This window comes from Pelecanus crispus, chromosome 8 (assembly GCF_030463565.1).
Source record: "Pelecanus crispus isolate bPelCri1 chromosome 8, bPelCri1.pri, whole genome shotgun sequence".
In the NCBI taxonomy this organism is placed as follows: domain Eukaryota; kingdom Metazoa; phylum Chordata; class Aves; order Pelecaniformes; family Pelecanidae; genus Pelecanus; species Pelecanus crispus.
The window spans coordinates 28,572,016-28,584,789 of NC_134650.1; the positions used below are offsets into that span (position 1 = coordinate 28,572,016).

The window sequence follows — 12,774 nt, forward strand, 5'->3', positions numbered from 1 at the left end:
AAGAAGGGTGTTATGCTTAGTGTTATAATTTCTAAGTCCTCTCTGCAAAAAAATTTTTCTTGATATATGACACATGTAAATAAACCTTGCAAGACCTGCGTAAAACTCATTTGACAAAACTATGTTTACTTAGCTACTACTATTTTCCTACATTACTTTTTCTGATTAACTACATAGTTCCACAATGAATCCGTCTGCTTATGGATGATGTATTCGTACATCTCTCACCAGCACGCTGCAGACTTCTTAAAAATAAAAAACAAGTAATAAAATCAATGACAAAATTGCTTTGAAAATATCTGTTATTTTAAAAAATTTATTATTTGGAATAATCTTCTCAATGTTCTTTCAAATCAAGTTGCTCGTTTATCCTGTCTTAAAGGCACCATAAGGACAGTGAGTGGTGAACAGTAAACATCTCATTGGCATTTTTCACAACTGGGGAATTTATCTGCCTCTGAGAGAATCCAAATGAAATGTGAACAGCAAGATATACAAATAGGAACTAATTTGTAGCTGCATAGGCATGAAACCTCTCATTTCCACGCTATCGTGTCATCTTAGACAAATTCATGTCAGAAGTTTCTTCACTAAAATTAGCTTTTTTATGGGAAGGCTCAGCAAGATCTTCTCCGTGGTCTCTGTTATTCAAGTGCTCCTGGTCTTCCCTCTTGCGTTTGTTAATCAGGTGATTTTCTCCCTCACACAGCTTTCCCTCTGGGACACCCAATGTTCTCAGACAGACAATAGCTGCAGCCTGTTCTGCTAGCTTCTTTGACTTGTCCCTGAAGAGCAAGCAGACAAAGCACAGGTAAAAGTAGAAACTGAAGTCTCTACACTGCCAAAAGACAATCAACTTCCTGTCTCTGATGCACCATCATGAAATAAACAGCATTTGCAGTAATCTCACAGCAGAACCAAAAAACAGGTCAGTTCCAGAAATTATTTGAATCTTGCTAGGTGTCAATGTTGATGCATCACTCCTGATGTAATATTCCTAGAAAATCTGCTTCTCTCAGGTCTTGCGTCTCAAACACTCTTCATTTCAAAGGTAGGAAGTCGACATGTGTTTGGCCCAAGTGTTTGCAACCCTCAGAAAGTTAACATTTACAAATATGATCACTAAACAAAACTGAATTTTGAAGGATCACTTTCCTGAAAGACACTCAGGCCCAAATATCATCACTGGTAGGCGTACAAATTCATTGATGCTGACAAAAGCAGGAATTGTTCCATAACAATAAAAATTCGGTCATTTCTTAGAGGGACTGCAGATTACACATTTGTGAAATTAAATATTTGAAAACATTTTCTTCTCAACATTTCAGATCAGCTGAGCTTAACTTCCTGAAGTCTCTGAACAGGAATGCTGCAAACACCAGTAACTGTGCATTTGTCCTCTTTAAAATATTCAATGCTGAGCTCTAGCTTTGCAGTTAAATCAAGTTCAACTTGGGTGCAAATGCCTGAAGTCAACTCCAGTAGATGATTGTATAAAATACCATCATGAAACTTTAGAGCAGCCCTGGATGTAACTGTTGATTAACTGTGATCTCTGAGAAGCCACTAAACTGTCCTCTGCTTCACTGTATGTAGACTCGTAATCCTGACTTGTTATTGAGAATGGATCTGCTGTAGTGGCTGAAGACATGACCTCCTCCAACGTTCCCCTCTGCCTCCCTTAGTTAATTTCTGAACTCTTCACAGACATGACTGAACTGGGTCACCTATTTGCTCCCCTTCCAATACAATTTGTGGGCTAATGTACTAAGTGAATTAAAATCTGTAACTGTTCACTTGATTATATTAAAGATTACTTCCTCTTGTCACATTCAATTCTCAGAAATTTTTAATCCTTTCTCCTTCTCAGAGGTAGCTTTAGAAGGTAGCTTTTAGTTGACTTTATTAAAGTCAACTGGAATAAACTGTAGTAACCTTTCATTGCAAGTTTTAAGCAACATTTCAGAGACAATTACAGTACAGCTGCAAAAAACATTAAGGATAGCTTACCACAGAGTTGATCTGTATTTTTGCTCAGCTACTGTCACTACTGAACAGAATAATCTATCCAGTGGTCTTTGAACCTGGAGAAAAAAAAAGAATTAAAAGGGAGGAGGATGTCAAAAAACAGTCACGTCATTTACAGAACAACCAACATTGTCAAGGTTCCTTGTTATTCTTGTCTTTGAGTGCACCCTCAGCAAGTTTGCAGCTGACACGCCAGAAGGATGAGATGCCATCCAAAGGGACCTGGACAAGCTGGAGAGGTAGGCCTGTGTGAACCTCATGAGGTTCAACGATATCAATACAGGCTGGGGGATGAAGGGATTGGAGAGCAGCCCTGCGGAGAAGGACTTGGGGGTACTGGGGGATGAAAAGCTGGACATGAGCCAACAATGTGTGCTTGCAGCCCAGAAAGCCAACTGTATCCTGGGCTGCATCAAAAGAAGCGTGGCCAGCAGGTCGAGGGAGGTGATTCTGCCCCTCTGCTCTGCTCTGGTGAGACCTCACCTGGAGTACTGCGTCCAGCTCTGGGGCCCTCAGCACAAGAAGGACATGGACCTGCTGGAGCGGGTACAAAGGAGGGCCACCAAAATGATCCGAGGGCTGGAGCACCTCTCCTACAAGGACAGGCTGAGGGAGTTGGGGTTGTTCAGCCTGGAGAAGAGAAGGCTGTGAGGAGACCTTATTGTGGCCTTTCAGTACTTAAAGGGGGCCTATAGGAAAGATGGGGACAATCTTTCTAGCAAGGCCTGTTGTGACAGGACAAGGAGTAATGGTTTTAAACTAAAGGAGGGTAGATTTAGACTGGATACAAGGAAGAAATATTTTACAATGAGGGTGGTGAAGCACTGGAACGGGTTGCCCAGAGGGGCAGTAGAGGCCCCATCCCTGGCAACATTTAAGGTCAGGTTGGACGGGGCTCTGAGCAACCTGATCTAGTTAAAGCTGTCCCTGCTCACTGCAGGGGGGTTGGGCTAGATGACCTCTAAAGGTCCCTTCCAACCCAAAGCATTCTAGGATTCTATGATTCTTTACACCACAATCAAATAACACCTTGAAGATTACTGTAAATTCACACCAATAAATTTAACCTTGCATATTTAAGATTAAAAAATAATAAGAAATAGTGCAAACTGCAAATACTTTTGCTTTACCAAAAAAAAAAAAAAAAAAGAAATCAAATAATGTCCCCAACCAACCAAGCAGTTGCTACTGTCCAGTATAGTTCCTACCTATAATAGTGTGCAACAGAGAAAACATTCTGAATCCAAATTCTTTACTTAACAGAAGTAGTAAAAGAAAGTTGGTCATGGACTCCTATGTAATGACCTGTAGTTACAGCAACTTCTTTCACACATGAATCAAAACCAGACTTGAAGGTCTGACTTTTAAATTTTTAGTTTCTAATAAAATAAGCTGTAATTTTCATACACATATGTATTACCATTTCTGAAGCTGCTTACTCAAGAGCTATGCCAGACTGGGAAGCTGAATTTCTCACTACTTTGAGTCCTAAAATACTTAATTTCATAGACAAAACAGAGGAAGAGGTTTCAAAGCGTTTCTTCATTGACTCACAGTTTCATAAACAGGCTGAGGATGCTTTTCTTTCCTACACCATTCCAGAAGATACATTTTTGGAGTAATCTGTGGTGGATATTCTCGCCTAGACAGAAAAATTTGTGGTCAACAACTGTGCACAGAGTTTACTTACTAAACAGATCTATTATAAAACAGATAGTGCTGCTTATTATATTACTTCTACCAGTTATTCTTTGTGGTTTAATTTTACAGCTCAAATTATGAGAAAAATGCTGCTTCCTTATTAGATAATTCAAGTAATAGGTCTAACATAACATCTAAAACAAAATCTAAACTTTTCTATTAATTCTTCCCAAACATTCACATCCTGTAGTAATACAACTAGAGAAAAGATACTTGCCAGAAAGGAGATTCTAACTAAATATACAACACAGAATAGACATACAGTTTGGCACTGCTTATTGTAAACAACAATATAAGATTAAACACTAGAAGAAAGAAAAGAAGCTGCTTCTGTTATGAGACAGTGGAGTTATCAAATAAAAAAGGGTAGGAAAGGTTGGCATTGATTCAGTTACTGACATGGAATTACAGCCCCATGTACTTTGCAGAAAAAAGAAATACTGTAAAACCAGTGTATTCAGTCCTCAAGGAGTCAGGTATCCTGTAAATATTAAAGCATTATGACTGGATTTGAGGAGCATTTTATATCACACTCTTCTTGAGCTGTTTGACAGACTTAATAGCAAACATAGCAAAAATAGCAAACATGGGTATAACATGGAAAGTGACAGCAATTCCATAGTTTTCACAGCTTATAATCAAAGGTTACTTAAAATAATACTGTGCGTAACTCCATGAATTAGTTTTTCAAGGAATACCTTATGAGTGGAGCACGTTTAGAAGACCACAGATAAACACGTTATCTGCTCAGAAAAGAGTATTATGAAATTTGTGCAGGACTTTTATAGATAAATTAGTATGTTTTAGTTAAATTTCACCCAAAACAACTTAACTCTCTGTCTTTGTATACTCACATTCTTCTAGGTACAGATGTTTGGATTTTTGTTTAAAAATCACTCCACACTTTTAGTAAGTTAACTGAGAGAATTAAGCAGTCTCAGGAAGTCTGGAACTAAGGAACATCTTACAACATCCAAATAGCACAGGAAGAGTGGTGATGCTACTGATTATGTAATGATGTACAGAAATTGCTTCATAAAAATTCACTCAGTAAGCACTGTTACCCAAATTGTTATTTTCAAAAAACTGTAAGGCACTGTCAAATTCACAGTTTTTACTTACAGATACAAGATAGTGAAAAACTTAATTTGCATGCTTACTTGTCAAATCTAACAGCCATTTTTATTACATCTGGATCTTCCATTTGGTCATCTTCGTCTTGTGTCTCAGTTTCCAAAGATGTTTTCTTTGCTTTGAAAATAGCAGTTGTTTCTTCATAGAAGTCAGCCATTTCAAAGGCTTCACTAGTCAAACAGAATTCCTTTGTATGTGAGATCAGCTTATAGATTTTTGTATCACATTACAATAAAGTAAGTACAGAAATCAGTTGTGTTTAAGAAGAGTACATATGTACAGAGAACCACATGAAAGTGTGGCTATATTCTGCACAGCTGCATTATATTGTTTCGCCTTCAATTCTTATCAGACACAGTTGAGCTACAAGTAGAAAAAGAATGTTTTCATTTCCAGCACTATTTGCAGCCTGAAAGTCCAGGCAGAATCCATCAGAAATACAGGTCCTGCAATGTTCAAGTTATTAGCTCAGTTAACAACTTGCACATGGATGAACCGGCAAAGAATGTTTCCAAGTGACCACTGGTGCATCAGCTCCACAAGGGCAATATGAGCAAAAAGTAGGAAATAGATTCCTCTTCTAATTTTAGTATTTAAAAATACTGTAAGCAATAAACACTATAACATCCAAATACTTCAAAATCTCAGATTTTCTGACTTCAGAGTATTATTCACAAGCCCCAATACAAGGGAGGAAGCAACTAGGATTTGGGTCAAAGGCAAGAGCCTCAAATCCTTTTAAATTTCAGACCATGGCGGGCTGCATCTACTTTGAAAGACTGAGACTATTAATTTCCTGCCAATGATAACAACAATAAAGCCTGCAGCATAAGAGAACTTTTACTTTCTGACTGTTATGAGAATGCTCACTGGTATGATGCTGTTCAATGACAAAATGAATTCTGACCACAAAGCCATCTCCAATGCTCTAAGTGGAAAAGCAGTGAAGCTGAAAAATGTTAACTGATGTTTCTAAGAGAAGGCAACTTATTATGTTATGTAAATTTTTTGTCTGAAATACAGCAACCTGTTGTCTTGCATTCCGTACTGAGGTTAAAACCTCGAATGGCTGTAACATGCCATCACCACCAGGAGGCAGCAGTATTAAGTAACATTCCTGTCTGAAGACTTATAGGTGTACTCTAAATAACTGAATGTTCTTCAGTTATCTGGACATTAAACAGGTTGTTTAGAACAGCTGTTAAAAGACTTTGAGTCTGCTGATAGGAAGCGGTTTTATAAATTTGCAAGTGGCTCTCAGAGAGAGCCTGTTCCTCTCGTGTGCACACACACTGCTTAAGGCAATTTTGAAATTGGTATTGCATCACACATACAAAACCCAATTATGTTCAGTTTTGGAAGCCCCGAAAGAATTGTTAGGCATAGCACATAAACCCAAAAGTTTTACACTAGATCTCTATCCAGTGTTTATGTGTATAAACTGTGACCCTTAAGGGCTTGACTCTTATTTACAGTTTTTCTTTACATACTTTGCATTACTATTCATCCAGTAAAGACCACCACCCTTGTGGCTAAGAGTTATTCGAAGCTGTAAAAGATTGTTTCAGTTTCAATCTATACTATATCTCTTCTAACCAAACTGGAAAACTGTAAGCAAAATAGATAGTAAGTTATCATACTAAACTATTGTTCAACTATTTACATTGCAAAAGTGAAAAGTAACTTGCAAAGTGCAAATGTTGTTCATGGATTCCACTGCTCCCGTATGATTAATGAAGGCTAGCTCCTTTTATATATGATACAAATTACCCTCATTGTATTGTAATGTAATAATCATGGACAGCAGCATTTATAGAGTGCCAAAATTAGTAAATCGCAGTAAACTGGCAAAAGGACTGCAGGCATTTCCTTTCATTTTGAACATGAACAGAATGCTGATTCTAGAAAACAGTAACTCTATTTGCAAAATATTTCAAGCTTTTAACATTTCTATCCCTTCTCATACCTGTAAGATAACAAACAGTTTCAGACTGTTTATTTTATAAAAACAAAGAGACTCTCTTCCCCTCCATTCCATCAGAAGGATAATTATAGCACACAACATGGATACGACACATGCAAGCTCAGACCTTTATTTTGTTCAGTTTGGGATGGGTCCAAACCTGATTCCCCTCCATTCTGTGTGAATTTTTTAATCACATGTCTATTTTACGTTTTCTCTCAAACTCTTCTTCTTCCTTTTCTGTCTCCCCCTTTGAGAAATTTTAGCCAGAGTGTTTCAGATGTCCAGGATGAAAAGGTTGATTAAAGCTACTATATTTCCTCAAAAAGGCTGTCAGCATTCATTAGCATATGTCAGGTATGAAAAGCAGCACAAAAGAAATACATTTAAGTATCATATAGGCAACCTTCATATATTGTTTTGAGCTTATCTCTAAGTGTTCATTTAAAACAAACATCTTGTCATAAAAATTCCAGTAATATAAAAAAACCCACATGCAAAAGGGAAAGTTTAAATAAATATTGCTGGAAGAAGACAAGCTCCACACTATTATCTCCAGACTACCACTAGAGAATGCTGAAACTTTTCTTAATCAGTTAATGCAAATATTGGATAAATGCCTGTCACTCAGTGAAGCACCACTCAAATTACTGTGTCAAATATATAGACAGTTTTAGGGTTAAAACTTTAACACCTGAGCATGGAAGAAACTTGGAAAAGTTTACTGTATTATTCCACATCTCACTAACTGGATTTTTTTTCTTTTCTTATTGCAACTTCTTCTGAAGGTATGAAATGCCAGGCAGTGCTACAGACAGAAAAGTGGTTTGCAAGTCTGACAGAGAGTACAATTCCTATTTCTGAAGTACATGCTTACCAGATCTCCTGTGTGGACTGTGCAGCGTGCAGCTTCTTACCCTGAGTAGTTTCCAACTGTTCTCTTAACATCTGACACAAACAGTATTTTGTGTTGGTATAGTGATTATCGTATCTCACTGCCTGGAGGAGAGAGACAAAGTATATAAAAACATACCAAACATATTTATCTTATATAACCCTCATGTCTCTTGACAAATTTCAAAATCCTTTTTGAAAGGCAAACCACAATGTACAATTTTCTCAATAACACATTCAAGACTACTCATGAATGTGAGTATACTCTGATTATTGTGGCATGCTTTCATGAACAGAAGTTCAACTTATTCATATACTTACGAAGACAGAGTTGACCAGTTTACATAACTGACTACCGATGCAGAGATATTTTAGTAACTAACTAGTTAATGGCAGTCCAAATTTTCAAAAACAAAAAAATTTTGAATTGATGACATGATCAAAGCCAGATTTCTGATTAATTTCCTATTATGTCATTAAAATTGTGTATTTTGAATAATAGATAAAACTTTATAGACAACTCTGCTAATGGAGCTGTAGATATGCAGCATTACTTTATTGGCAAATCATTCCCTTTGCTTCCCTGCTGTTCGAAATTCTTGACTCTGTTTGTGAAAAGCAATTAATTTCTAAAAATGAATCTAGCAGTAACTGAATATTTAATATTCCTTCACTTCTCTGTTCAATGTTATTTGTACTACTGTACCATCAAGACAGTTGGCCTACATACAATTAGCTTTTCAAATTCCTAGACATTTTTAGATAGCCTTACAAGCCTCATAAAAGTTCCCAAGAAACTAGGGCTAAAAAGCATGGTACCTAAGAAGGGAATCATCAGGAAAAACTGTTTTCTGAATACAGATTTCTGAATTTTTTTTCTGAACAAAATAAAACAGACAAAGCAGTGGTTGATTTGCAAGACTCATGTCATATGCGGTATGTTAAAATATCCCCAGAGCCTAAGTTTGAAATTAAGAGGAGTTAAAATACTGTAGTAAGATTTGGATTAACAATTCTAAACAATGTTAACTACAAGTAAGATCTTCGAAAAAACATACATATTTGATGTAATCTTGCATGACTTCCTTCAAGGGGAAGAGGCCCTCTTTTCTGAAGATAGATGGGTTCCACATGGCAGCACGAGCTATCATTACTGATGAGGCAGCTGTTGCTTGCTGGAAGGTCTCAATGTCCATATATTCTTTGATGAAGTCATGAGATCCTCCACTAAAAGTTAATATGACTGTTAATCATGAAAGTTTTATTTGCTGTTACTTGTACTTTAACACAGCCTTGTATTTTCAGTGATATTACATTATTAATGGTGGCAGAGTCTATTTAGGCTATTATCTCAAATCTAAGAGAATAAGTGGGTCAGAGTTTTATTAGTAATGGCTCATTAAAACACTGATTATATCTAACATTTTTAATTATCTGCATACTTCTCTTAAAAACAGAAGACCTTTTATGAAGAAAGAATATAGTTTGTGCTTTTACACAAACTGTGTGCTTTCGCACAGTTCTTAATGGATAAGGCTCATAAAGAATCATTTCCATGTTGTTTGAAAAAATGATACCTTGTAATTGCTAGTTTTGTAACCTTCAACTGCATACTAATTGTGTTGGGACTAGTGATACTGAGAACAAGTTAAGTATGGACAGCATCATTCCATTTTCACTCTGCCATTAACATGGAGAGTAACTGCAAGTAGTACTTCCAGATCAGTCACAAAGCACTTTAAAGAAGGTTGCACTGCTTCTGTTGTACTGCCTCTGCTTTCAAGTCAGCAAGTCAGACATGTTAGTAAGCAAAGAGAACACTTAAAACACCTTTTCTTTCTCTTAAAGTTCCCTTTCGCAACATCTTTTAAATGTAAAATAAAAGTTGGACTTTTGAACTATAAAGAGTAGGATCTTTATTTATCCCTTCAAAAGTAAAAACACTGTCAAATTCAAAATAAAAACTAGAGAACAATACATTACTTTAAAACCAGACATTTATATTGAGAAGACAGCACAAACAAGCTTCCTGCACTTACGAAAGATTATTCCATAAACACAGTACCATTCTAGAAATCATAGCACCAATTCAAGTTTTCTTGCTTTTTTTCAGCACCAGTCTACTCCCTTTTATTCGTTCTGGTATATTTCCTGACAAAGCTTGAGGTACAAGTGGTTAAAATTCTCAAAATACCAGCCAAATAAGTTACAGCAGGGATCAATTATCATGGATCAAATATATTTAATAAGCAGGATTCCAAGTTGCACTTTCACTTTTCTTTAGAGGGAAAAGTTGCACTAAGTGGATTTAAAAGAAAGATCATATCCTTTTTAGAGAAACCATAAAAGAACCAGGATTGCTAAGGTTAGTTCAGCATGTTGGGACACTTGCAAAGAAGTAAGTTACGGGATTAATTAGAAGCAATTTATCAACAATAAACCTCTGATATTTTTATATCTTAATTGCACACTTCTACCTCATAGAAAGTACTCATACAGAGCTGACATTTCTGTGACGTGCATAAAATCTAAGAAAAATTGTTAGCCTCATCTTTTACCTAGGCAAACAAAGGCTTCATGGCAATGCACAATGTGAATTTTGTTGGCTTTTTAGTTCCATGTTGTTTAAAAAAGACATTCTGAAAACTAGAAAGGGGGTGAACGACTGAGAAGTGGATCAACAAAGATTATCAGTATGGAATATTTCCTTTGTCCAGTACAGAAACAGGTTTTCTAACTGCAGAAGCTGTAGCTTTCAATGTCTTTTCTACAGGAAAACAGTTCTCAAATTCCTGATCCAAGTATATGGTTTGCAGAGATGCAGCTTTCCCATGAAAACTCATGACCAATGAAGAGAGAACTTAAATTAAGGACACTGACACTGCTACTCTGGCCAAGGATATTCTACTGCCACTTATAAAGATGTGAAACATCTAAAGGTGTTGGTCAGGCAGATCAGATACAATTCAGGACAGTTTGATACTTTTCATTACCTCCAAAATTGTTCTTAAAACTTACCTGTTTGTAGCTAAATGTTTCTAAGACTGAGTTTCTTATTTTACTATCACAGAGTTACTGAAGGATCTATCAATACAAGCAGACAGATTCAGTGGGATCATGTCCATATATCTGGAGACTAAGGAGGTCTTAGGGAAATGCGAGGCCACAGAACACTGTTTTTGTGAGCAGTGGGACAGGCGACCTCTGGTGTGCAAGTGTCCAAGATACACAGTGGTAGGGTTATAACCAGTCAATGTACAGGGCTTAAAAGCACAGAGAATTCAACTGCTGGATGTAATCAGAAACAACCTGCATAGGATAGACTGTGAGACACAAAAGCAATACTTTTTGAGAAATACCCAGAATTTTTAAACTAAAAACTGAGGTATGGTGATACTTCATATGGCCAACTTCTGTCACTGCTACCTCTATTCAGATTTGATCTTTGGTAACAGGCAACATTCTATTCGCCCTACATGAACGATCTTTTTCCTGCACTTGCAAATCTTAAGTTAGGTACAGGCATCTTGCAATAACTAGCTAATTAGTCCAACTTACTTTGCTATTACTGGAATGGAGACTGCTTCAGATATGGCTTTGATCACATCACAGTGGACAGGGTGCTGAGGCCTCTCCTCCTTCTTCCTTTCCAGCAAACAAAGACAAACAAGACCAAAGATTTCCTATGGAATTTCCAGATATCTGAATCATAGCAGACATACCTCAAGGATTATTGAGACATACAGATATCTGAATCATAGCAGACATACCTCAAGGATTATTGAGACATACTTATTTCCACTTCTTTACTTTATATATTTGATGTAATTTTCTTCTTTTTTTTTTTAAACACAAGAGAAGTATTTCATATCAAATACATTTTAAAACATTGTTCCTGTAATTCCATATCCAGGTAAGCAGCATTTTTTAGATACAGAGTATGCAAGATAATTTTAGTTTTATTTGGTCTTTGAGACAAAAATTTTATAAAAATAGCAGCAAGTTGTTCAATTCCCTAATCACTGGCCTGATTTTCTACAACACCGATTTCGTTAACAGTTGAAATCAGAACACATATAGAGTATACTCTAGTCATATATTACTCTGCTACATTCACCAGCAAACTTAAAAAAAAAAAAAAAACAAAAAACCTAAGTCTCTCTTGCCTAAAATCAATTTACCTTCCATGGACTGCAATGGCAGCAATACCAGTTTTTTCTATTCTCTTTACCAGATTCACAGTATCCTCAACCTGAGGGATAAGAGAATATGACATGATTTTAGTTCAAAGAAAAAGGAATAACTATCATGTGATCATTGTACAAACAAATGTTGGAAGTTTTCTTTCATCAAGAGGGATATGATTCTTGTATTTCAACAGTAACTCCCAACATGCATAACCATTTAATAGATACTTCAATTAAAGAACTACTTAGTATGGCAAAAATAAGAATCCATTTTCAATACTTCCTTGGAACTATAGATTGCGAACCAGGTAACACAACAGTTTGTAGTAGGAGAATATTTTCCAATAGGTTTTTAGACTGTCATTTGAAAATGACACAAAATACTTGAGTAGCATGTCCTCTCTAACAGCTACTCCGTAAATTGTAATTAAAATGCATCTTAATAAAAGGATGCCTTCTGAAATTAATGTAACATGCAATCACACATCTATAAATATCCCTCTCAGATGTGTCTTAAAAAAAGTTAACTAGTGTCTAAAAAATTCTAATGCTATTTGTACATGACCAATGAACTAAAAGATACAGGGGAAAAAGGGGAAGCTCCCAGTATATCTTCAAAGAGGTAAAATGCTGTTAAAAAGTCAGAAAGAAATTTAGCACGCTGCTGGATTAGCCTGTCTTATGCAGCTTTGGGGAAAGGGGGAATGAAAAAGAGATAAGGCCAATTTTCTTTTCAAAAGCTGGAGAATGATCGGTGGCTCATCACAAAAATAGCACATTCAGTCTTTGAAAAATGCAACACCTACCCGCTGGCACGGACAGAGATACAGAAGACCACCTGCTGTTCTGACAGATGACATGTTATGC

The 12,774-nt window shown here is 36.4% G+C and overlaps 1 protein-coding gene across 1 annotated transcript in view; it reads right to left on the bottom strand.

The window, feature by feature from the left end:
* Positions 1 to 500: 500 nt before the first annotated feature.
* Positions 501 to 12,774, bottom strand: part of DUS2 (dihydrouridine synthase 2) — a 28,485-nt gene continuing 16,211 nt past the window's right edge. Inside the window, exons 9-16 of the mRNA XM_075715097.1 lie at positions 11,902 to 11,972; positions 11,279 to 11,365; positions 8,779 to 8,947; positions 7,704 to 7,825; positions 4,890 to 5,033; positions 3,583 to 3,670; positions 2,011 to 2,084; positions 501 to 785 (exon numbers count right to left, since the gene is read on the bottom strand). Of these exons, the coding sequence (XP_075571212.1) occupies positions 548 to 785; positions 2,011 to 2,084; positions 3,583 to 3,670; positions 4,890 to 5,033; positions 7,704 to 7,825; positions 8,779 to 8,947; positions 11,279 to 11,365; positions 11,902 to 11,972 (993 nt within the window). The 3' untranslated portion in view covers positions 501 to 547. The remainder of the gene's footprint in view (positions 786 to 2,010; positions 2,085 to 3,582; positions 3,671 to 4,889; positions 5,034 to 7,703; positions 7,826 to 8,778; positions 8,948 to 11,278; positions 11,366 to 11,901; positions 11,973 to 12,774) is intronic.